Source organism: Castor canadensis, chromosome 4 (assembly GCF_047511655.1).
Source record: "Castor canadensis chromosome 4, mCasCan1.hap1v2, whole genome shotgun sequence".
Taxonomy (NCBI): domain Eukaryota; kingdom Metazoa; phylum Chordata; class Mammalia; order Rodentia; family Castoridae; genus Castor; species Castor canadensis.
Genome location: NC_133389.1, coordinates 60,148,237 through 60,175,472, shown reverse-complemented (window position 1 = coordinate 60,175,472; position 27,236 = coordinate 60,148,237). Strand labels below are relative to the sequence as shown.

The 27,236-nt window shown below is 36.4% G+C and overlaps 1 protein-coding gene across 3 annotated transcripts in view; it reads left to right on the top strand.

Annotated features, from left to right (window-relative positions):
* Positions 1 to 27,236, top strand: part of L3mbtl4 (L3MBTL histone methyl-lysine binding protein 4) — a 469,587-nt gene that overhangs the window by 187,817 nt on the left and 254,534 nt on the right. For all 3 annotated transcript variants that reach the window (XM_074070308.1, XM_074070309.1, XM_074070310.1), the window contains 3 exons: positions 719 to 810; positions 2,577 to 2,731; positions 3,731 to 3,807. In XM_074070308.1, coding sequence (XP_073926409.1) covers positions 719 to 810; positions 2,577 to 2,731; positions 3,731 to 3,807 — 324 coding nt within the window. The remainder of the gene's footprint in view (positions 1 to 718; positions 811 to 2,576; positions 2,732 to 3,730; positions 3,808 to 27,236) is intronic.

Here is a 27,236-nt window from a genome sequence, read left to right as displayed (position 1 = left end):
CTCTGAGTTGTGACTCCAATTGGCCAGGACGCAGCGTCTCAAGGAGACAAGCAGAGGAGGAAGATGAGAAAGCAGATGGAGTTAGAGGTGTGACCATGACCTTAAAGGCTGTGCAAGGAGTTTGACTTAATGTTCTCAATGTAAGGTCCAATCAGAAAATATTTACTGATCCTGTGTTATTTGAGCCATCTTTGTGTGAGCCATTTTAGGGCATATGAATGGAAAGATAACACATTTTTACTGGGAAACTTGTAAAGACAAGGAACAGAAAGTTGGGGATACCAGATGGTCCTTGGATTGTGAGGGGGCTTCCTATAATTTCCCCCATGTCTAGACCCCTAGATTGCAATATCATCACGACCTCTTATGATCTTTACAATATGGCTTATTCAGGAGTAGGAATAACATAGGGAGGTACTCACCCTTTTTCCCTTTCTGGAAAACTTTAATGGGAGATGAGAATCCCATCAGACCACCAGGGTACCAACTGTGTGTCTCAGTAGCGAATAATGTGCATGATGGAAAACCACACTCAATATTTTACTTTTAAATCATTTAAAAAACATCTCAACAACTTGAAGATTATAACTAAATCATTTGTGTTATGCTAAGGACATTGGATAGATAGATGATTTAACAATAATAGTAGTAGTAATACCTTTAATATGTATGTGATAATATTTTATAGGTGTTTTGAGTAATGTGTCCTGTTTTTTAGGTTATAGAAAAGATAAATTTGTTTGGATGGATTACCTGAAGGCCTGCAAATTGCAAAATGCTCCTAAGAAATTATTCAGAAGCAGAAGTTCCGTAAGTATTTTCTTCCTCAGTATGAATCACATTTTCCTGATCTTAAATTTACATTATATTCTATTGTATTTTAATCCCTTAAGAAATTACAGAATCCCTTAATGTCCTATAATTCTTCTCACTTAATTTGCCAGTTTCCTATTGGCATGTCTCCTTCAAAAGTGCAATGAAATGCTTTAGTTAGATGTAGAAAGTTGAAAACTTTACATTTAAAGCCTGCTAAAATTTAAATTTGTTTTGAGGTGCTGGGGATTGAACTAAGGCGCTCATGCTTGCTAAGTAGGTGCTGTACTTCTTGAGCCATGCTCTCACCTCTTTTTGCTCTGTTCTTGAGATAGGGTCTCACTGGACGTCCAGAGTGGCCAAGCCCATAACCCTCCTATTTGAGCTTCCCGGTGTAGCTGTGGATGACGGGTACGTGCCACCACACCCAGTCATTGGTTGAAATAGGGTTTCATGAACTTTTTGCCCTGGCTCTTTTTGTCCTACAATCTTCCTGGTCTCCTTGTCCCAAGAGGCTTGAGCCAGTATGCCTTACTAAAATGTTTTTTTATAAATGTTCTTCATTTTTGCTTGCTTTCAATGAGTTTTAGTCCTTTACACTTAGTTTTGGTGAAACCAGTAGCTACTCCAGGCTGACTTTGAATATTCCCAGCTTAAGTAGATTTATTGAAAACAAAAAGAACATTTCTTATAGACTCAAGGGGTATTGTGGGGATTTTGGTGGAGCAACCCAGTGAGCCTTCAGTTGACAATCATTTGCAACCCAGACTTCTCTTAGTTACTCTCTGGGCTCACTGGTGAGGCCAGTATACAAGGAGAAGTTGGGACAGTACAGAATTCTGGGCCCATGGGCCTTGTCACTGTATAGGCATCTTACTGAATTTCTACAGACTTCACTTTACTGATCTTGACATTCATGTTGTACAGTTGTTATATGTGTTTCTAGAAGAGTGTCAAAGAAAGGGAATTAATAAAATGTGAAAATGCTTTAAAATACAGTATGCTAAAGGAAAGTAAAAATCAATGTTCAGTTAAGATAGTAAAGAAATTGAGGGGAAAAAAACCCATGTCTTTTTTTTATCCCCAGGTATTATGTGTATACTCCCTAAGTCCTAGGGCTGGCTAATTATGGCTATTCCATACAAGGAATGGGGTTTTATAACTTACATGTTATTGTAAATAGTAGTCCATGGTATTTTTTTATATTAAGAATGTACAGGAACTAAAAAGGGAATTTGCATTTCTAGTTGTAATTTTATTTATGAATTTGTGCATATGTATCTTAAATATTGAGAAAGCCACTATTTTCAGATTTACTAATCAAATTAAATCTACTAATCAAATTAAATGGTATTTCAGTGCTAGAGGGCTTATCTTTCCCAGTTTTTCAAATGATAAATTTGGAACCATTCAAAGGTTTATGGGGAGCAGAAAACACATTTGCTATGACTGTATTCAGTAAACATTGTGTTATAAAATTCATACAAATTACCTGTAAGAACTGAAGAGGGGAAAAGATGATAGGGAAGGGAAAGAAAATCATCTTGCAGAACAAGTCCTCCAGAGGAGGTCTGGTTTCTCTGGGCTTTGTTCTGAGTGTGGGTGTGTTCCTCACATTTGCTGGCCTCCTTCCAGAGGTAGGTAAATGTCAAGATGCTGTAGACTTTGTTGATGCTAAACATCATAGAAGTATTGACAGTAGCTAAGTATTGTTTGGTATTCTATTTATTTTTGTGCCTCGACCCCTTCTGATTCTGTGTTAGAATGGGCCAGTGCCTAAGGAGTTTCAGGTCGGAATGAAGCTGGAGGCGGTCGACAGGAAGAACCCTTCTTTGGTGTGTGTGGCAACCATAGCAGATATTGTGGAAGATCGCCTCCGAGTGCATTTTGACAATTGGGATGATAGTTATGATTACTGGTGCGTTCATGTTTGGTTATTTTCATTCCAGTACTATCACCATTCTTATTATAACCCGTATCAGGAATTTAGTGGTTGCTCCCAAAGGAACTATTGAATTAAATTCCCCGAGAAACTTTTCCCCCATCCTCTCTGAGAAGTTACCCAGTGAGACCTCACCTGGAATAATATGAACAGTCCAGGGCTTTTCACTATACGTATGTTGTCTAGTTTGTAAGGGAAATGGTTTTGTGAAGAGGAAGTTAAGAAGTATATATACCTATGTATACATATGTGTGAATGTATCTAGAGGTGGTTTTTTGGTCATTGTTTTGACCTGAAAAAAAATACTGAACTCAGCCTGTCACATAAAAGAAAAATCCAGGGAAAACAGGAGTAAATATTTGAAAGCATGTGGGGAGCGGAGAAAATTATGCTATGTTCAACTAACATTGCACAAGCTGAAAGAGTTTACTAGATGAAAGCCTGACATATAGAAGAAGTTATGGCAAAAATAATTTTTGTAGCATTTCCTCATAATGTATCCTGAATAATTGACAAGTCCCTGCCTGAGACTGTGGCTCTTCACAGGCATGGTGTTATCCTTTGAACTAAGAAGGGGAGCAGAGAGTAATTGTTGTATGTGGCTTAGGTAGAATATTTGGGGTTCTTTGAAAAGGAGTGGGAAGAAAAACTGTGTTCACCTGGAATCTGATTGGTCTGCCTTATTAAAATTAAATAGTAAAAACTGGTGGACAGATTTATTAAAATGTCCACTCTGGAGATATCACTGGTAATTAAGGTCCATGTCAAACCCCTCTTAATTTTATGCTTTTAAATTTAGAAAGAGTTATTCAAAACAGAAGTTTTATCATCCAGCCTACAAATACAAATTAGAAATTCTCTGTAGCTTTGAAGTACTGATTTCCATAGTATCTCTTCATATTCACAGTGATCTTCATATTTGGATTCTTTCTCTGTTATTGAGTGATACTCTAACTTGGATCCCTGTTTTTGCAGGTGCGATATTAATAGTCCTTATGTCCAGCCAGTTGGTTGGTGTCACGAAAATGGAAGAATTCTGATAGCACCCCAAGGTGAGCAGACTGTCTGGGTTTTCTTTGAAGTGCTCTCTATTGAATGGCTATTCCCATTTTTATTTTTGTTTATTCAAATGATACTTCAATACAAAGGTACATGATGAAAAAGGCTGTGCAGCAGCTGGTCCACCATCAGATGTCTAAAATTTGCATTACATTCCCCAAATGAAATTTCCATTTATAATGATGTATTAGGCAGACATTAAGAAATGTGGCTCAAAATTTTTTTTAGTAATATTGGGTTTTGAACCCATGGCCTCACACTTGCGAGGCAGGTGCTGTACCACTTGAGACATGTCCCTAGCCCTTTTTGCTTTAGTTTTTTTTTTTTTTTTTTTTTTTTTTTAGTTATTTTACATAAGGTATCACATTTGTGCCCAGTCCGGCTTGGACCACACCCTCATATTTACGCTTCCCATATAGCTGGGAAGCCACTGTGCCCACTTTTTATTAGTTGAGATGGAGTCTTGAGAACTTTTTGCCCAGGCTGGCCTTGAACCAGGATCATTCCAATCTTTTACCTTCCATGTAACTTGGGATGACAGAAGAGAGCACTGCCCACAGCTATTCATAGAGATGTGGTATCCCTATGTTTTTGCTGGGCTGGCCTTAAATCATGATCCTCCCAATTTTAGCCTATTAAGTAGCTATGATTTAAAGGTGTGAGCACTGATACACCTGCAGATAGGAAAGCTCTCCTTGCCCTTTCCTGCCCCTATCAGCTTCTTCTCTGTAGACTTCAGGGGTAGGCTCAGTGTCAAGCCCATCCCCCTTATCTCTGATGCTGGCTGAGTCTGTTCTGTCAGCCCATTCAGTATCAGGTATCAGGTGTCCAAGGCTAGGGGCTCAAGTGGTAGAGTACCTAACTAGCAAGATGAGGTCCCGAGTTCAAACCTCAGTACTACCACAAAAAAAAATGAATTAGGTCCAGAATCCTGCTATAATTCATACGTCTAACAAAGGCCTAATCATAGGTCACCAAAGATTATTTTTTCCCATTGGTACCCTTACTGAATATCAGTTTACCATCGATTTATTAGTATATTACTGGACTCTTAATTCTCTTTCATTGATTTACATGTCTGTTCTTATGCCACCACCACCCTATCTTTATTACTTCTGGTCTGTAGTGAGTTTTGAAAATAGAAAATTATCTTCCAGCACTGTTCTTTTTTTTTTTTTTTTAAAGATTGTTTTGGTTCTTATGAGTCTCATGTGTTTCCTTGTGAATTTTAGAGTTAATTTGTCAACTTCTGTTAAGAAGCCAGCTGGGATTTTGATAGAGATTGCAGTGAATCTGTTGATCTATTTGGAAAGTGCTGCTGTTTCCATAGTATTAAGTGTTTCATCTCATGAGCACAGGACCTCTCTCCATCTGTTTAGTCTTCTTTAATTTTCTTTCAGTGGTAATTGTAGTTTTCAGTCTGAATGTCTTTCACTTACTTTAATGGATTTTTACTAAATATTTGATTTTATTCAATTGAGATAAAATCCATGTAACATATAGTAAACTGTTTTAAAGTGTACAATTCAGTAGTCAGCTTTCAAAATGTTTTCACCACCTTGTAAAACAAGGTGAGCTCTTTCACTGCTGTGCCCCCATAATTTCTAATCATTTGTTTCTCGGTGGATTTGCCTGTCATGCATATATTATATAAAAGGAATTATATAATACATGAATTTTGTGTGCCTGTCTTCTCTTATCATAAGGGTTTTGAAGTTCATCTAAGTTGTGGTATCTATCCACAGTTAGTTTCTTTTTGTGCCTGAATAATATTCCTATATTTAGAATTTATTTGTCTATCAGTCTGGTGATGACATTTGGTTTGTTTGTAATTTTGGCTTATGAATTAGCTGCTGCACGCATTTATGTACAATTTTTGTATATACAAATGTCTTCATTTCTCTTTACCTTATACCAAGGAGTTGAATTGCTATGTTTAACATTTTAAGGAACTGAGAAACTGTTTTGTGGGACAGCTGTGCTGTTTTACATTCTTACCAGCAGTGTATGAAGTTTTCCATTTTCCACATCTTGACAACCCTTGCTATTTTCTGTTTCCTGATTAAAACTATCACACTGGATATGAAGTGATATCCCATTCTGAACCCTCTCCCCTTTTTGAGACAGAGTCTCACTGTATTGTCCTGGATGATCTGAAACTCACTTATGGCCTCAAACTCATGTTCCTGTAGAATCTGCCTCATGAGTGCTGAGATTATAGTGTGTACTATCATGCTCATCTGATTGTGATTTCGACTTTTATTTCCTTATTGATCACTCGTGTTAAACATCTTTTCTTATGCTTGTGGGCTAGCTGTGTATATTTTTTGAGAAATATCTATTCAGATTCTTCGCCCATGTTAAAATGGATTGTCTCATTATTTAAATATTATGTCCATTTATTACTTTCAAAAAATTCTTTCTATATTCTGAATAGATGAGTAGATATTTTGATAGATAACTGATATATAATGTAGAAATGTTTGCTCCTATCATATTGATTGTATTTTCATTCTTGGCAATGTCCTTTGCATTAGTCAGCTTTGTATTATTGTAATTTGCATAATGTAAATACCTAAAGTAGCTAATTTTATAAAGTATAAAGGTTTGTATTGTTCACAGTTTTGGAGATTTAAGGACTTGGCATCTGTGTCAGTTCAGATCTCTTGAGGACTATGTGACATGGCAGGTGGCAGTGGCGGGATAGCGTCTCAAAGCAAGTGGTAACACCTTGATCAAAAGTAGGTAAACAGAGGACAGGCAGGGCATTTGTAACAGTCCTCTAGGGAGAACTCAAGGACTCCCATGCTTAGTATCTCATGTCCCCATTGACTTAGGGCTTCCCACTATGTCTGACCTCCCAAAGATTCCACCATGCCTCAGCAGTGCCTCCTGGGTCTCATACCTTTAGTAGATCCTGGAGGGATCCACAATAGATCCTTGTGGGACACTGAGACCACATAGCATCCTTTGATACACAGCATAAAAAATTTGGTTTAGTCTAATTTAGCTAGTTTCTCTTATGTTGCTTTTGTTTTTGGTATTAAGTCCGAGAATCTTTTGTCAAATTTGAGGCCATCGGGATGTTTTTCCAATGAATTTTGTAGTTTTTGTTTCGGTCATTGATCCATTTTCATTGAGTTTGGGCATATGAAAGGAGATAGAGGTTCAGCTTAATTATTTTTCATCTAGTTATCCAGTTTTTCCAGTATCATTTTTGAAGTGACTTCCCACTGAATCGTCTTGGCACCATTTTTGAAAGTAAATTTACAACAGATGATTAGGCTCACTTCTGGACTCTCAGTTCTACTCTGCATATATGTCTGTCTATATGCCATTACCATATTTTTATTACTGTATATTTGTTGTCAATTTTGAAATCACAAAGTGTGGGTTTTTCAGTTTCAAGAACAAAGTTCTCTTTTGTTTATTTTGCATTCTTTGAAGTTCCATTGGAATTTGAGGCTTAGCCTTTTTGTTTCGACAGAAAGAACTATTTTAATTTTGATACACATTGTATCAAATCTACAGATTGCTTTGGAGGAAATCCAACACCGAACAATGTTAAGTGTTCAAACCCATGAACATGGGATATTTGCCATTTATTTAGGTGTCCTTTAATTTCTTTCAGCAATGTTTTATATTCAGGTAACAAGGTTTTCACCTTTTTCTTAAATTTATTCCTATGTATTTTGTTCTTTTAGACAATATTGTAAATTAAATTATTTTCTTGTTTTGGAGTTGCTTATTGTTACCAAAGAGAAATATGTTTGATTTTGTGTGTTGCAACTTTTTTGAATTAGTTTCTTAGTTCTATATGTAATTTATGTGTGTATAGTTTATGTTGCCATAGTCAGTTTGCTAATATTTTATTGTGCTTTTTTTGTGTTTATGTTCATGACTCCATTCTTTTAAAAATATGTGTATTCCTAATAGAGTACACAAGGTCACTCTAAAGGCCTAAGGAAAAACAGAAGGAAGTAATAAGTGGAAAAATTCAGTTGTTTAGCATATTCATCCATGGTGTTATTACTTGTCTTTATGAAAAACTCAACTCTGTCATGGAAGAGTTTGTTCTTGTGACATTGGAGGGGATGGCCCTTCATGTTGCTTCCATTGAACTTCAGGCAGCTTCCCATTTGCTATGATGATATTTGAAGCACAAATTCAAATAGATCAAATATATTTGATGAAGAGAGTTAAAGCTTAGAAACACGAGTGTATTAAAGTTATTATGCTTGTACTAACCACATGAGAGAGGAACAGTTTGAAGCCACAGCAAGTAGAAGGGCTACTAAGGTAGGACAACAGAAGTCTGTGTACTCAGGTACCTTGCAGTAGGCATTTAAATATTAGATTTTAAAAGAAGAACAACTGTAATCTTCAGATATTCTGTCTCCTCAGATAAGGCTGGAGCTATGACTGCTTGATTTTCTGTATATTATTTCTAAATATAATATATGCATAAATATATACATACATATTACATACATAGATGTATAGGTTGAATATATCTTATCTGAAATTGTTAGGACCAAAAGTGTTTTGAATTTGGAATTTTTTTGATTTTGCAATATTTTCATGTATATAATATACATACACATACATCTTGATATTATGTGTATACATTATATAATTATATAATATTACATTATATAATATTATATTACTTCTTGAGGATGGCACCAAAGTCTAAACACAAATTAATTTATGTTTCATATGCTTGGAGGTGACTTTATACAATATTTTTAATGTCCACATTTAACTGTGACCCATCATGTAAGGTCTGGTGTGGATTTTTCAATTTATGGTGTCATGTTGGTGTTTAAAATGTTTTGGAGTTTTAGGGACTCTCAACTTGTATGTGTAAATATTTAGTGTTTAAATAAAGTAAAATATAAAGAAATTAAACATTGTCCACTTCGATGATTTATTTCTGTTAGTAATTGGGTTCCAAAATTTGTTAGCTGGAGTTATTTTACTTAAAGTGAATTTCTGCTGTGAACATTATTTATGCCTATGGAATTTTACATTAGACTTTATTTTATGTTTTCAGTTACACTGTTGTCAGAAAAAAAAGTGTTTGCTCTGTTTGTCGTAGCTTATGTGTATATGTGTGTAATTGCACTTCTGAGAGCAATTAAAGTGCTTGAAAGTAGAATAGCATGTGCTGATATGTGTAGCTGCCCCTGGTGTATAGGCAGATTCTCATGATTCCAGATAAAAGAGCCTCCTTCAGAGAGAGAAAGAGAGATTACTTTTTAAATTGTAAATATAAAATATAAAGTTTTTTTTAGTGTACATTTAATTTTCTGTGTTAGTACTCTATTCTGTCTGTTAAGAGAAGCCTTTTGAAAACATGGCCAGGTCTTCTGTTTCTTTAAGAGAGCCATTATGATGGGATTTTAGTTGAAATTACAGAACAGCAAAACAATGTTAGACATATAGAGAACCAGTCTTAACATTTAAAGAAGAAAAGCAATTGTCCTTGATCTTTCTTCTGTGAGGGGCAGGTTATGTTTGCTTAAGAATCACCTGATCCAAAAATAAGATTCTACTTCAGAATTTTATAGAAGCATTTTACAATTTATTTGCCCATTTATTAACTGTGTTTCTTACTCCTTTAATGTTCAATTATTTGAGTTCTATATATTCTGGGTATTAATTCCTTGTTAGGTGAATAGCTTGCAAAGATGTTCTGACATTCTTGAGGCTATCTCTTCACTCTGATAATTGTTTGCTTTCATGTGTAGAAGCTTTTTAATTTTATGTAACCCCATTTGTCAATTCTTACTCATATTTCTTAAGCTATTAGAGTCCTAGTCAGGAAATACTTGCCTGTGCCTATGTCTTGAAGTGATTTCCTTGTGTTTTTCTATAGAAAGTTTCAGGTCTTCATTAAGGTCTTTGATCCATTTTGAATTGGTTTTTGTACAGGATGTGAGATAGGGGTCTAGCTTCAGCCTTCTATATGTGGATATCCAGTTTTACAGCACCATTTGTTGAAGAGGGTGTCTTTCCTTTGTAGTATAATTTGAAATCACATGTTTTGAAACCTCGGCATTGCTCTGTTGTGCTCAGGATTGCTTTTGGCATTTGGGTTCTTTTGGGCTTCCGTATGAATTTTTGGATTGTTTTTTCTGTTTCTCTGAAAAGTGTCATTGGGATTTTGATGGAGAGTGCATTGAATCTATAGATTACTTTGGTAGTGTAGCCATTTTCTTTCCATCTTCTAGTGTTTTATTCAATTTCTTTCTTTAGTGTTTCATAGTTTTCATTGTAGAGTCCTTTCAAATCCTGGGTTAGGTTTATTTCTACACAATTTTTTAGTCTATTGTGAGTGGAATTATTTTCCCAATGGCAAGCTACTAAATTTTGAATGTTGAATTTATGTTTTCTACTTTGCTGAAAGTTTTCCTCATATCTAAGAGTTTTCTGATGGAGTGTTTAGGGTCTTTTAAGTATAGGATCATATTATGTGCAAATGGGCATAGTTTGACTTCTTCCTTTCCATATTTTTATCCTCTTTATTTCTTTCTCTTGCCTTTTTCCTGTGGCTAAGAGGGTAAGTGCTAAATTGAGTAAGAGTGGAGAGAATGCACCCCCATGTCTCCTTCCTGATTTTAGAGGAAATGCTATTATTTTTTCCCCATTTAGAACAGTGTTGGTCCTAGGTTATTTTGAAGTATGTTCCTTCTATTCCTAGTTTCTTCAGGGCTTTTATCATGAAGGTATATTACATTTTGTCAAACACCTATCCTGTATCTATTGAGCTGAACATGTGATTTTTTGCCCCTGATTCTATTTATGTGCTGTATTATATTTATTGATTTGTGCATGTTGAAACATTCTTGTGTCCTGGGAATGAAACAAACTGGATCATGGCATATGATCTTTTTAATGTGTTGTTGAATTTGGTTTGCAAGTATGTTAATGAGAATTTGTGTGTCTATGTTTATTAAGGAAATTGGTCTATAGTTTTCATTTGTTTATTTCCTTGTTCAGTATCAGGGTAGTATTGGCTTCATAGAATGAGTTTGGTAGTGTTCCTTCCCTTTCAATTGTAGGGAATCCTTTGAGGAGCATTTGTGTTAGTTCTTCTTTATTGATCAGGGCCAAGATAGTGGAGTTGTAGAAGCTTTCTCCATTAGACCTTATCAGTGAGAGTTTGGATAACAAAGAAGAGACTATGTGAAGAAATGCCAAAAAGAGGAGAAGGGCATGTAGAAACACAAAAGAGTAACAGGATATCTGAAAAATATAGCAAATCAAAAAAGATGACAGAGAGATGGTTTGTAGTGGCTGCCCCAGCTACCTTTGTGGGGAGGGGAAGCTGAAGCCTCCACCTCAAAGTAAGCCAGGCAGCTGCTGATACAGACTGACAGACTTAGCTCTGGGACAATAACTACAACTGCTTTCAAACCCTATCCCTCATGCAGAGATATGAGAGGACAATAATTTGCCCTGTGTGACTGGCTAGATGCAGAGAGCTGTAACAAAGCACCATCTTGAGAGAGGACTTCCTGATCAAGTCTGCGGTACTTGGGGAGCTTCAAAACAAGAAGCAATCAAACCTCAAGGCATCTTGAGCCACCTGGCCACAGAGAGACTTTGATTTGCAGCAGGCTGAGAAGTTGAAGTTGGGGTAGAGATTTGGTGGCCCTGCCTAACTGTCTGTGGATAATTTCCTTGGCTTTCACTCGACAAGAGCTCAGATATCTGAAGCTCCTTGCAGGCAGGGGAGTTTGGCGACTGACCAATTCAGAAAACTTGAAAAATTGCAGCCCACAGTGTTCTGGGACTCCCAGCCACAGTGCCCATGTGGGAATCTGCCACCGAAGGCAAATTTAGTGAGGGAGAGAGTTGAACAGGGCTGTCCAATGGCTAGTGGTAAGAAACCAGCAGAAATGCCCAGTGGTTGGCAATCCCACTCAGTCCTGCCACTGCAGCTCCATTGAATAAAGTCAACTTAAAAAACAGAACATTGAGCCCCGATTGACTGAGAACTAAAGTTAGAGCAGCTGCTTGACTGCAAACAGCAACAATGAACAAGCTTCTGACTGAGCAAATCTGGGGATTTAAAAGGTTCCATCCTAGGGAGTTCCAGGTCTCAGAACCACAGTGTTTGCATGGGAGACTGCCACTAGGTACAGACATGAGTGGAGCAATCTGAAAAGCAGCAGAAGACCCAGAGTTTAGCGGCCTTGCCCTTTTAAGCTACCTATACCGTACTCACAGAACAAGTGGCCCCACTCAATCAAGTCTCTTCACATTTGAGAAAATGGCCTCATAGAATGCCATTCCCTGCTTACAGAGACTTCATGGACCCTAAAGAACTCACAGGGCAAAGTTTTTTTAATAGACTTGGCCATGATGTTTCAACTGTCCTCCCCTGAGACTCCTGCTACACCCCAAGCTATAGGTGCAACTATGCCTTCCTGAATCCATTCCCATAACAACCAGGACAAGAAGGACTAAGTTGGACAAACACAGGGGATACCAAGGACACTGTTCTTCTAGAAGATATGCAAGTGTTTTTTGTTTTGTTCCTTTGTTTGTCTTCTTTTTCTCTTTATCCAGTTTGTTTTTGTTTGGCTTCCCCCATGCACTTTTTTCTCCCTTACTTATTTTTTCTTTTATTTTTAAATTTGCTAATTGTTGGAATCTTTCTGGTCTTTTTGTCTTTTTTCTCCCTATTCCTCAAACCATTCTGTATTTCCCTGTTATGAATATATAGAGTTCTCTCATACCATCTCCTTCTCTTCCCATCAGTCTCAACTCCTCCCTTTCCCACACCAACTACCTATAACACTGAATTTCCAATCTCTATACCTTTTAATCAGTGTTAGGCTCTTGAACCATGTCCCTAGAAACCAGTTTTGCTTCCATACAACCTTAGTGGCGAGACATTTAACTTTTCCTCACTCATTCAGCCATAAGGCTGAATTGTTAACCTTGTTATTGCAGTAGATTAGCTGCTTACCCGAGGAAGTCAAAGGAAACTTAGACCAAAAGATGCACAAAAACAGCATAGAAATTAAAAATGAAAAACCAAAGAAATGCCTCACCTCCAAACTCCTGCCACAACTCAACATCTGAATCCAAGGACAATGAATTGATTAAATGTCAGAGAAAGAATTCAGAATCCTACCATAAAAATGATGAGTAGCCTCAAAAAGGATTCAAATAAACAGACAAATGAAGTTAGGAAAACAGTTCAAGGCTTAGGTAAGGAAGTCAGCAATGTGGAAGAGAAGGAAATGCAAATTATGAAAAATAAGCAAGTAGGAATGTTAGAAACGAAAAGTTGAATATATCTAATACAAAGTACAGTGAGTATTACCATGAAGACAAGATCAAACAGAAGAAAGAATATCAGATGTAGAGGATAAGATTCAGAAGTTATTGCATACAAACAGTCACAAACAAAAAAATTAATACCCATTGGACATGCTCAAAAGAAAAAACCTATGAATTTATGGAGGAAGGAGCCAAATTACAAACTACAAGTCTAGAAAACCTATTCAATGAAACCATAACAGAAAAATTTCCTGAATCTATGTAAAAATATAGACACCCTTATACAGGAGGTATTTTGAGCTCCAAATAGATAATTACATCATATCATAATTAAAATCCCAAATCTTGAGAGCAAAGAAAGGATGCTGAAAGCTGAAAGAGAAGAATGCCAGCTTACATACAACGGTAAACACATAAGAATCACCTCAGTCTTTCAGTGCAATAACTGCCAACAAAGAATATTATATTCAGGAAAGTTGTTCTTCAATTTCTATGGAGAAACAGCAACCTTCCAACACATTGATAAGCTAAAGTGGCTCATGTATACCAAGCCTGTACTACAAAGCATACTCATGAAAATAATTCACCTGGAAGAGGATGAAAAACATTCATAAAAAGGAAAGAATAAAACTGAAAAGGGGTATGAGAGCTACAAAAGTAGCAAACATGATCAACTTAGTCAACCATCAAAACCTGAAGATGAACAAAGACAAAAGTAAAGAACAATCAAAAGGAGACACAATCTGGGGGAAAAAAAGCAATAGAAACATAGGAGCCAGTAAATTCCTCTCAGTCATATCCCTAAATTTACTAAATGGACTTATCACTCTTAACAAAAGATACAGATTGTGTGATCGGAACAAAAAGCAAGATCCAACAATTTATCGTCTATAAGAAACTTTCGTATCTTACAACCAAAGACACACAAACTAGAAATGAAAGGTTGGAAAAAGATCTATCAGGCATGTTGAAATCAAGAGCAAGCAGGAATAGCTATTCTCAAATCAGACAAAGCATATTTTACTAAGAAATCAGAAGAAATAAAGAAGGTTACTACATACTAATAAAGGGAAAAATCCAGCAAGAAGCCATTTCTAAATATATGTTCATTGAACATAGGTGCCCCCAAGTTCATAAAACAAACACTACTGAGCTTAAAGGAGCAGATAGGTCCACATACAATAATAGTGTGAGATCTCAGCACCCTAGTCTCATTAATAGAACACACAGAGAAAAATTAGCAAAGATATCCTAGAATTAATTAATACCTTGGATGAAATGGACTTTTAACAGACACTTTTATAGAGTATTCCACCCTACAGAAGCAGATTACACATTTTTGTCAGTAGCCCATGGAACTTTCTCCAAAATAGATCATGTCCTAGGTCATAAAGCAAACCTCAACAAATAAAAAAATAATTTAAATAATCCCCTGTATTTGAATATGCCATAATGGAACAAAAGTAGAAATAAATAACACGGAAAACCACAAACTATTCAAACACGTAGACATTGAACAACACACCTTTGAATGATCAATAGGCCATTGAAGAAATTAGGAAAGGAACTAAGAAATTCCTAGATTCAAATGAAAATGAGGACACAACTTACCAGAACCTGTGGGACACAGCAAAGGCAATATTAAGAGGGAAGTTTATAGTCATGAGTGCCTATATCAGAAAATTAGAGAGAACTCAGATAAATAATGCAGTGATGATCCCAATCTCTTAGAAAAACAAGAGCAAGCCCACCCAAAAAGCAGTAGATGGAAAGAGATTATAGGGGAGAAATCAATGAATTGGAGACTAAAAGAATAATACAATGAATCGATGAAACAAAAAGTTGGTTCTTTGAAAAAAATAAACAAGATTGACAGATGTTTAACCAAATCAACTAAAAAAAGAAAGAAGACCTAAATTAATAAAATCAGATGGAAAAGAGGATATTGCAATAGATACCAACAAAGTTAAGAAGATCCTGTGGGAATATTTTGAAAACTTACACTCCAGCAAACTGGAAATTCAAGAAGAAATAGATAACTTTCTTAACACATATGACCCACCAAAGTTGTACCAAGAGGCCATTAACAACTTAAACATGTCTATATAACAAGTAATGAGATTGAAACAATTATAAAGAACCTCTCAACAAAGAAAAGCCTAGGCCCTAATTCTGCCAGACCTTTAAAGAAGAACACCAGTGCTCCTTAAACTATTCCATGAACTACAATAAGAAGAATAATACCAAACTCATTATACACTGCCACTGTTACCCTAACACCAAAACCAGGTAAAGACGCATCAAAAAAAGAAAGCTATAGGCCAAAATCTCTGGTGAACAATGTTGTAAAAATCTTTAATCAAATACTTGCTAACAGAATCCAACAAAACATTAAAAAGATCATACACCATGATCAAGTAGGTTTAATTCCAGGGATGCAAGGATGGTACAACTTATGCAAGTCAATTGATGCATAAACAGAGTCAAGGGCAACAACCACATCATCATCTCAATACATGCAGAAAAAGCCTTTGACAAAATTCAGTGTCCTTTCATGATGAAACTCTGAAGAAGCTACATACAGAAGAAACATTACTCAACATTTTAAAGGCTATATATGAGAGACCTATAGCCAACATCACAGTAGATGGCAGAAAAATGAAATCATTCCAAAAATCAGTAATTACTCAAGGGTATCCACTCTTCCCAATCTTATTCAATATAGTGCTAGAATTCCTAGCCAGAGTCATAAGACAGGAGAAAGATAAAGATATTTGTGTAGGGAAGGAAGAAGTCAAATTATTCCTATTTGAAACTGATTCAATCTTATACCTGAAAGACCCTGAAAACTCTATCAAAAAACTCTTAGATCTCATAGTGGCAGGACATGAAAATCAATACAAAAAATCAGTTGCATTTCTATACACAAACAACAGTATGAGAAAGATATCAGGAAAACAATACCATTCACAATAGCTTCAAAAAAGTTAAACTCCCTAGGAATAAATTTAACAAAGCAGGTGAAATACCTATAACAGTGAAAATTATGAATCACTGAAGATAGAAATCAAGAAGACATTAGTAGATGGAAGGACATCCCATGCTCATGGATCAGCATAATTCATATTTTGAAATTGGATATACTACTGGGAACAATCTTTATGTTCAATGCAGTATCTATCACAATTCCAATGACATCCTTATCTGTGGCTTAAAAGTCAATCCTGAAGTTCATATGAAAGCACAAAAATCCTCGAATAGTCAAAGCAATCCTGAACAAAAACAACTGTGCTAGAACTATCACAATATCTGATTTCAAGCTATACTATATAGCCATAGCACTAAACGCAGCATTGACTGACACAAAAGCAGACATGAAGACCAATGAAAATGTAAATGCATTTACAGCCATTTGATTTTCGAAAATGGGGCCTAGAACATTCTTTGGAGAAAAGATACCCTTTCTATAAATGGTGCTGGGAAAACTGAATATCCACCTATAGAAGATTGAAATAGATCTGAATCTCTCACCTTGTACTAGTATCAATTCAAAGTGGATCAAAAACTTAACATAAGGCCGGAAAAGGTAAAAATACTGTGGGAAAAAATAAGGAATATAAAGGATCATATATGCATTGATAATAACTTTTTTTTTCTTTTATGATTCATATGTGCATACAAGGCTTGGGTCATTTCTCCCCCCTGCCACCACCCCCTCCCTTACCACCCACTCCGCCCGCTCCCTCTCCCCCCTACCCCCTCAATACCCAGCAGAAACCATTTTGCCCTTATTTCCAGTTTTGTTGTAGAAAGAGTATAAGCCATAATAGGAAGGAACAAGGGTTTTTGCTGGTTGAGATAAGGATAGCTATACAGGGCATTGACTCACATTGATTTCCTGTGCATGTGTGTTATCTTCTAGGTTAATTCTTTTTGATCTAACCTTTTCTCTAGTTCCTGGTCCCCTTTTCCTGTTGGCCTCAGTTGCTTTTAAGGTATCTGCTTTAGTTTCTCTGTGTTAAGGGCAACAAATGCTAGCTAATTTTTTAGGTGTCTTACCTATCCTCACCCCTCCCTTGTGTGCTATCACTTTTATCATGTGCTCAAAGTCCAATCCCTTTGTTGTGTTTGCCCTTGATCTAATGTCCACATATGAGGGAGAACATACAATTTTTGTACTTTTGGGTCAGGCTAACCTCACTCAGAATGATGTTCTCCAATTCCATCCATTTACCAGCGAATGATAACATTTGTTCTTCTTCATGGCTGCATAAAATTCCATTGTGTATAGATACCATATTTTCTTAATCCATTCGTCAGTGGTGGGGCATCTTGGCTGTTTCCATAACTTGGCTATTGTGAAAATAAACATGGGTGTGCAGGTGCCTCTGGAGTAACCTGTGTCACAGTCTTTTGGGTATATCCCCAAGAGTGTATTGCTGGATCAAATGGTACATCAATGTCTAGCTTTTTAAGTAGCCTCCAAATTTTTTTCCAGAGTGGTTGTACTAGTTTACATTCCCACCAACAGTGTAAGAGGGTTCCTTTTTCCCCGCATCCTCACCAACACCTGTTGGTGGTGGTGTTGCTAATGATGGCTATTCTAACAGGGGTGAGGTGGAATCTTAGCGTGGTTTTGATTTGCATTTCCTTTATTGCTAGAGATGGTGAGCATTTTTTCATGTGTTTTTTGGCCATTTGAATTTCTTCTTTTGAGAAAGTTCTGTTTAGTTCACTTGCCCATTTCTTTATTGGTTCATTAGTTTTGGGAGAATTTAGTTTTTTAAGTTCCCTATATATTCTGGTTATCAGTCCTTTGTCTGATATATAGTTGGCAAATATTTTCTCCCACTCTGTGGATGTTCTCTTCAGTTTAGAGACCATTTCTTTTGATGAGCTTTTTAGTTTTATGAGGTCCCATTTATCTATGCTATGTCTTAGTTGCTGTGCTGCTGGGTTTCGTTGAGAAAGTTCTTACCTATACCTACTAACTCCAGAGTATTTCCTACTCTTTCCTGTATCAACTTTAGAGTTTGTGGTCTGATATTAAGATTCTTGATCCATTTTGAGTTAATGTTGGTATAGGGTGATATGCATGGATCTAGTTTCAGTTTTTTGCAGACTGCTAACCATTTTTCCCAGCAGTTTTTGTTGAAGAGGCTGCTATTTCTCCATTGTATATTTTTAGCTCCTTTGTCAAAGACAAGTTGGTTATAGTTGTGTGGCTTCATATCTGGATCCTCTATTCTGTTCCACTGGTCTTCATGTCTGTTTTTGTGCCAGTACCATGCTGTTTTTATTGTTATTGCTTTGTAATATAGTTTGAAGTCAGGTATTGTGATACCTCCTGCATTGTTCTTTTGACTGAGTATTGCCTTGGCTATTCGTGGCCTCTTGTGTTTCCATATAAATTTCATGTAGATTTTTCGATCTCTTTAATGAATGTCATTGGAATTTTGATGGAAATTGCATTAAACATGTAGATTACTTTAGGGAGTATTGACATTTTTACTATGTTGATTCTATGAATCCATGAGCATGGGAGATCTCTCTACTTTCTGTATTCTTCCTCAGTCTCTTTCTTCAGAAGTGTATAGTTTTCCTTGTCCAGGTCTTTCACATCTTTTGTTAGGTTTACACCTAGGTATTTCATTTTTTTTGAGTCTATTGTAAATGGAATTGTTTTCATACATTCTTTTTCAATTTGCTCATTGTTGGTGTATAGAAATGCTAATGATTTTTCTATGTTGATTTCATATCCTGCTACCTTGCTATAGCTATTGATGATGTCTAGAAGCTTCTGAGTAGAGTTTTTTGGGTCTTTAAGGTATAGGATCATGTCGTCTGCAAATAGGGATATTTTGACAGTTTCTTTACCTATTTGTATTCCTTTTATTCCTTCTTCTTGCCTAATTGCTCTGGCTAGGAATTCCAGGACTATGTTGAATAGGAGTGGAGATAATGGGCATCCTTGTCTGGTTCCTGGTTTTAGAAGGAATGGTTTCAGTTTTTCTCCATTAAGTATAATGCTGGCTGTAGGTTTGTCATATATAGCTTTTATAATGTTGAGCTACTTTCCTTCTATTCCTAGTTTTCTTAGAGCTTTTATCATGAAATGGTGTTGGATCTTATCAAAGGCTTTTTCTGCATGTATTGAGATGATCAAGTGGTTTTTGTCTTTGCTTCTGTTAATGTGGTTTTTTACATTTATTGATTTTCGTCTGTTGAACCACCCCTGCATCCCTTGGATGAAGCCTACTTGGTCGTGGTGGATAATCTTTTTGATGTGTTGTTGAATTCAGTTTGCCATTATTTTGTTGAGGATTTTTGCGTCAATGTTCATTAAGGGGATTGGCCTATAGTTCTCCTTTTTGGAGGTGTCTTTGCCTGATTTTGGAATAAGTGTACTACTGGCTTCATAAAATGTGTTTGGCAGTTTTCCTTCCCTTTCTATTTCGTGGAACAGTTTAAGGAGGGTTGGTATCTATCTTTTCTTCTTTAAAGGTCTGATAGAATTCAGCAGAGAATCCATCAGGTCCTGGACTTTTCTTTTTCGGGAGACTCTTGATTGCTGCTTCAATTTCATTTTGTGTTATGTGTTTATTCAGGTGATTAATATCCTCTTGGTTCAGTTTTGGATGATCATATGTATCTAGAAATCTGTCCATTTCTTTAAGATTTTTAAATTTATTTGAATATAGGTTCTCAAAGTAGTCTCTGATGATTTTCTGGACTTCCATGGTGTTTGTTGTTATCTCCCCTTTTGCATTCCTGGTTCTACTAATTTGGGTTTTTTCTCTCCTCATTTTAGTCAGGTTTGCCAGGTGTCTATCGATCTTGTTTATTTTTTCAAAGAACCAACTTTTTGTTTCATTAATTCTTTGTATGGTTTTTTTTTGGTTTCTATTTCATTGATTTCAGCTCTTACTTTTATTATTTCTCTCCTTCCATTTGTTTTGGGATTTGCTTGTTCTTGTTTTTCTAGGAGTTTGAGATGTATCATTAGGTCATTGATTTGGTATCTTTCATTCTTTTTAAAATATGCACTCCTGGCTATAAACTTTCCTCTCAGGACTGCCTTAGCTGTGTCCCATAGGTTCCGGTAGGTTGTGTTTTCATTTTCATTGACTTCCAGGAACCTTTTAATTTCCTCTTTTATTTCATCGATGATCCATTCTTCATTAAGTAATGAGTTGTTTAGTTTCCAGCTGTTTGCAAGTTTTTTGTCTTTACTTTTGTTGTTGAGTTCTACTTTTACTGCATTGTATTTGTTGTGATATCTCCCTTTTTCATCTGTATTGTTCCCCCTATTTGAATGGGAACTTAAAAAATTATCAGCATACGTTAATTGTACAAAAGGTTTTCATTGTGATTTTCCATGCATGCATATATTGTACCTTAATCAAATTCACCCACTGTACTACACTTTCTGATTCCCCTTTTCCCAACCCAGTCTTTATTGTATAGTTTTTAATGGGTTTCATTATGTTATTCATCTCTAATTTTAAAAATTAAGGTCTTCTCCTTCTTGCTTTTGATTAGTTTTGCCTACAGTTTATCAATCTTCTTCTTTTCAAAAAAAGAGAAAACCTGCTTTTAGTTTCTTTGATCCTTTAATATTGTATTGTTCTTTTAGTCTCCATTTCAGCTATTCCTACCCTTATCTTTATTGTTTCTTTCCTTCTACTAATTTTTGGATTCCCTTGTTCTTGTTTTTCTAAAACCTTGAGTACATTAGGTTATTTATTTGAGTTGGCTCTGATTTTTAATGTAGGCACTCATAACTGTAAACCTGCTTCTTACAAGCACTTTTGATATATTCCATAGGTTCTATTAAGTTGTGTTTTCAATTTTCAATATCATTTAATTCTAAGAATTTGAAATTTTTCTCCATGAGTTCTTTGATGGTCACTCACAAGCATATTGTTTAATCTGCATGTGTTTGTGTAGTTTCGCTTCCTGTTGATACTTAAGTTTTTATTACATTGTGATCTGATAATTCACAAAAAATTATTTGTTTTCTTGTATTTGTAAAGACTTGCTCTGGAGTCTAAAGTGTGTTCTGTGTTGGAGAAGGTTCTATGGGCTTGTGAGAAAAATATGTATCCCACAGCAGCTGGATGGAATACTTGGTAGATATCTATTGCTCCTTTTGGTCTATGGTATAGTTTAGCTCTAAAGTTTCTTTGTTGATTTTTTTGTTTTGATGACCTATTTATTGATGAAAGTTCAATATCGAAGTAACCCACTGTTATCACACCTGGACCAATTTTTCCCTTATGTTCAATAATGTCTGTCTTATTATCTTGGGCACACCAACACTTCTTGCATATAAATTGACAATTTTTGTATCTTTTTGATGGATTGGTTTCTTTAGTACTATATAGTTACCGTCTTTTTTTTTTTTATTCATATGTGCATACAAGACAAGTTACCATCTTTTTTGTCTTCAAGTCTGTTTTGTCTGACATGATGATAGCTCCTTCTGCTTGCATTGGCTTCCTCTTGGTTGATGTATTTTTTCCCATTTTTCACTTTCAACCTGCTTGTGTCTTTGCCAGTGATCTGTTCCTATTGCGATCAATAAATAGTTAGATCTTGTTTTCTAATCCAACCAGCCAATCTGCATCTTTTTATGATTCCTGTAATTTTGTTGGTATCCAACCCCACTCCCGAGTTGAATCTGTTACTATTTGTTTTGCTTTGCCCTTACTCATCCATGGAGGTTTCTGGTTAATTGAATTAAACATGGTCGATTCTTTCTTAATTGTCTTGTGTTCATCTATTCTTCTCATGAAATTTATTCTTTTCTGAGTTCTCATGTTGTGAGTGACTTTCTTCCTCCTTTTTGTGTAGGATTCCATCAATTACCTTCTGTAGTGCTGGGTTATTCATCATGAATTCCAGTAGTTTGTTCTTATCTTGGAAGATCTTCATTTCACTATCAATTTTAAAGGATAACTTAACCTGGATGAAATATTCTTGGTTTGCAGTTATTTACTCTTAGTGCTTGAAATATGTCATTCCATTCTTTTTCTGGTATGATTTCTTGAATATGGTAGCCATGGCATAGGCAACAAAATAAAAACTAGACAAATTGGACTTCATAAATATTATAAAATTCTGTAAATCAAAGGACAGTATCAATAAATGCAAAAGCAATTTATGGAATGGGAGAGAGATCTCAATTCAAGGCATTAATATTCATAATCTATAGTGAATTCCTAAAACTGAACACCAAAAGATCCCCCCATAACAACCTAATTCAAAAATTTGCAATGGCAGCTGGAGGAGTCGCTTAGTGGTAGAGTGCTTGCCTAACTTCCACAAATCCTTGGATTTGATCTCTAGCATCACCAAAAAGAAAAACTATAACAATAGCAGCAAAATTTCGCAAAGTAGTTGTGTATCCATTTCTTCAAGGAATATATGTGAACGGGCAGTAATGATGCTCAACATCACGAATCATTAGAGAAATGCCAATTAAATCTATAATGTGACATCACCTTATATGCTTTAGGCTGAGTTCTGTCAAAAACAAACAAACATCAAAAGAACAGAATAAACCCAAACACAATAACAAACATTGGTCAGAACGTGGAGAAATTGGAGCCCTTGTATACCGTTGGTACAGTTCAGTGGTTTATATCAGGGATTTACAAAACCATCTGTTTTCAGGACCACACTTTCAAAAGCATCTTGTGGCTGCAATTCCTGATGCTTTTATGTTTCTGTGACATAAATTAGCTGTTTTTTGTTGGAGTTCTTCCTTAACATATTCATATTTTGGCTGCCTTAGTACTGTTATGTCAGTTTTCATTCATTGCTTCCTTTTCATGCTTCCAGAAATTTTTGTTGACATAGCTCATCTGTGTTTTTCCTGTTCTCACTTCATATTCTCATACTAGTTGCATTTTTGTTGATTTTTGCCTAAATAATATTAATGTTTGTACTGTTTTAACTTCAGAGTTTGCCACTTAGTTATCTCCTGTTTCTTCTACCACCCAGCTTAGTTGCTCCCACCAAGGAAATAGCAACTGATGCTAATCCCTCCTTACCAGTTACCCTGAGCTAATCAGTATATCAGACTGCTCCAAAATTTTAATGCCTTTAACACATTAACCATTTATTTCTTGTTCCTATCACAGTATAGTCGTAGCTGATAGGAATTCATTCTTTTCCATGGAATTATTCTGGGACTGAGACACTTCTAGGTCCTTGGGAGTCTCTCCATTTAGCCTGAACTGAGCCAAACTCAGAAGTGGCTTATTATCATTTCTACCCACAGGCATCATGCATTGGCTAGCACTCATTCACTGGACTACATCTAACTGTGGAAGAGTCCAGAAATTGCAATTCAACTTTCTGTCTAAGAGGAAAACATTTTGAACCATTGCCATCCTGTGCTATACATCTTTTCCTCTTTCCCGTACAGTTGCATATATGTGCACAGGAGTACACTATACCCACTTATTCATGAACCCATCTTGTTTCTTTAGCATTATGGTATAAACATTTTATTATAACAGGTAGGTATTTTTTCTGTTTTTTGTCTTGCTGAACTCACTTGGCATAATTTGTAAAATTATTCCGTGATATGGTGTATCAAAATTAATTCAGTGTTTTCTCTGTTGATAAGCATCTTTGTGCATAAAATGTCTTTGTAGGAATGACAGCAGTTGCTTTGTGTACATTCTCTAGAATCACCAATCATCTGGATATTGTAGATATTAGAGATATTTGATGGACACATAGAGTATGTTTTCATAGTCAGTAGCTATTTAATAATTTCCTTGCAGGGCTAAAATTAGAATAGGTAAATTTATAGTAAAAGTAAGTCTTTTATTTAGTTAATAATTAATTTTTTTAGCTACTCAAAAGAGTTACTGCATTTTAGATGAAAACATGCTAGTTTCTATAGATAGATTCTTTTATCTTAAAGAAGATAGTTCAGAGACTAACTTAAATGATTAATTAATTAATTAAATAGATATTAAATAAGTGTCTACTAAGTGTGAGGTATGCTTAGAGCTTAGGACATACCAAAGAACAATGTAGACATGACATATGAAGATATTTAAGTCACAGAATACCACTGAATGGGATATTATATAATATTATATAACTAGTGGGACAGAAAAATAAAAGAGAGACATGTAGAGGGAGATAACTGATTACCTGATTTTGAATGAGGTCATTCTTAAGTCAGTGGCCTGGGTTAGTCCTGCAGGAGCCAGTTTAGCACAGACTGGTTGTTTTCTGGTGATTTCACAGGCACAGAGGAGAGCTTGTTTCTTTACATCATTTATTCTGGATATTCTTCAGCTCGATCAAAACTATTACAAAGTAAGTTTTCTGACAAGTGCCAAGGTACTGCTGTTCCATACCACTGATCAGAGTTCTCCATATGTGACTCATGATCAGGTGACAAAACAGACAGTCTGTTACCAATATTAGGGAGTCTAATTTGAGTTCTTTTGCCAGAAGGATATTTTATCTTTAATTGTGATAAACTGAATATAAGTCTAGAACTTCTGGCATCTAAGGTACTATACATGTGAAATCCATTTCAGCATGGTTTTTGTTTGTTTGTAGTGTTGGGTTCAAGCCTAGGGTCTTGCACATGCCACACAAGTATCAGTGTGTTTTTCTGGAAACACAGGTTCACATTAACAGTGAACACGAATTAGGCTTGATGATGATGGCGGTATCTGATGTCTTCATGTCTTGCATTTCTTGAATCTTTTGTTAGACAGTATAGCACTATCTAACTTTGGATGGTTAGTTACCACTTGATTGTCTTCAGAGACAGCACTCCGCAGATGAAGAACCTCCTGTAGGAGTGGCAGCTTTCTATTAGGGGTAACTTTCTTTAGTCTCTGCCTTTTTGAGGCTTGGGCACTGGAATGAGCCACTCTTCTCCTTGTGAGCTCCATCTGAAAGAGAGATAAATACGTAGTGTCTGAGTGCCTTCCTTAGATAATCCAAGCTCTTATGATGATGGCAGAAGCCAGCCAGAGCTTAGCTAGTACTGGACGCCTAAATCCTCCTTCTTCTTTTGGTGCTCTGTTGGACTTAGGGACCACCAGCAATCATTAAGCCTCAAAGCGGCCCTTCAGATGTTTTAATTTCTATAAATTCCAAGTCAGAGACATGTGCTCTAGGTTTAATATCCCTTTTACCTGTTTTGTTCTGAATAAGTCACTTAAAATGCACAGTCTCACACCTAACCAATAAAACAAAGAACTTGATGAAGTGGTTCATTAAGTCTGTCCAGCACATATGTTTGTGGTTGATATTGTCTCTATTCTGATTGAACTTGACCCTAAATAAGATGCCTAGAAGATCCCATTTTATTGTTGGTAATTAAATGGGATTTTTGTCCATTACTTGAAAATTGTTAGTTCTAATACGCCTTTGAATTGGCCACAGGTGTAATGATGGCTGTCATGTTTTTCTGTAGGATAGGTCATCCAGAGCAAGAAGTCCGGAACCTAAGGCCTTGTGCTGTTTATTGATGATCTCAGTTCTTTCAAAAGTATGTTCTAGGAGCAAAATGATGTTTTAACTTAACTTTCTTTAGAAAAAAATAATCAAGTCTGCCCTTATCAAGAGTGTGTAGGCAATCTAACACTTGTATTACCCTCTCTTATATGGAACCAACAATTAAAGTTGTTACATTTGCCTTGTGTGATGCGACCAGTCAGAAGGCTTGAGCCAAGTGATACGCTAACACCTTTTTCTTCCAGTCGTACCTCTGATACCACCAGCACCACAAACATCTTCATGTCAGACTTTCATCCAGAATTGTGAGGCTAGACAGTATCATTTTGGCTCAGTTTTCTGTCATTCCTGGACAGTACAATATTAACTGCAAACTTCAGGAAATTCATTACACTCATTCAATAAATAGTCACTAAGGATGAATGAAGTGCCACATATATATGCTTTGAGGAAATTGTCGTGAACAAATTCCTGTCATAAGGCAGCTTATGTTCTGTTAGAGTAAGAGAAATAAGAAATATTTAAAAAAAAACACAGTATGTTAGATGGTGATAAATGCCATGGAGAAAAATAAGGTAAGAGGTGGGATTAGGAAGGGAACATAACTTAGGAGAGGGGATTCCCCATTATATAGGGAGTTCAGGGAAGGGCTTAGTAAGAATGTGACATGTGAAGACCTACTTAATGGAGATGAAGTGATGAATCTGGGGAGTCTCTGGGGAGAACTGTCCAGTTTCCAGGTTAAAGGAAAAACAAATATAGGAACTGAGGTGTGTTGTCTTCTCAGTATAGCAAGAGCTCAGTGAATGGGAGCTGAGCTGGGGTGGAATTGGAACCATGCTGTATAGTGACCTGTAGTTCATTATGAGACTTGTTTTTTTTTGTGTGTGAGTGTCACAGGAAGCCACTGGAATGACACGATTTGGGTGTGTTTGACCCTCAGTTTTCCCTTTTGCTCTCATGCATGCTGTTGTCCTCCAGTATTTTTTCTGCACTTGGACTCCTTTCCACTCCCAGCTTTCTATGGCAGTGACCTCTATTTGGCCCCAGCTTTTGCACTCAGGGCTTTCTCCCTGAGTGCTCCAAGCTATACTTCCTGTGGGCTATAAAAGAGGTGGCTTTATGCCTTGACATCCCTATATACCTCCTGCTGCTTCCACAGCTGTCCCTGCAGAGTGCTTGCTCTGTTGTTCTACACCATACCCTGCCTTTGGCCACCATCCAGCTGCCTTGTAACTGTTCTTCCATGCTGACTGGAGACATTTGTCACCTAGATCTTACCTTTTACCCAAAACACTGCCTGCACCATGGGGAACTCCAGGGCTGTGTGGCCAGTACCCTGGCCCCATAGGTCACTGATCTTAATTTCTGTGACCCTTTTCCTTGCATTGTTTCAGCCATCCCTACCCACAGCCACAACTTGGACCTCTGTTTTATTCTGAGCCTGTTCAGCTCTGTGAAGTTTTGAACTCTGAATAGCGTGGAGCTAGGTGGCCGTGAATCAGTATGTTTAAGCAGTGTAGCTCAGTCTCCAGGCCAGTGACATAGACTCTTACCCTCTCATTCCTGCAATTCTAGGCCTGGGCTTCTAGGGGGAGCTCAGACTCTCGGTCCTGAG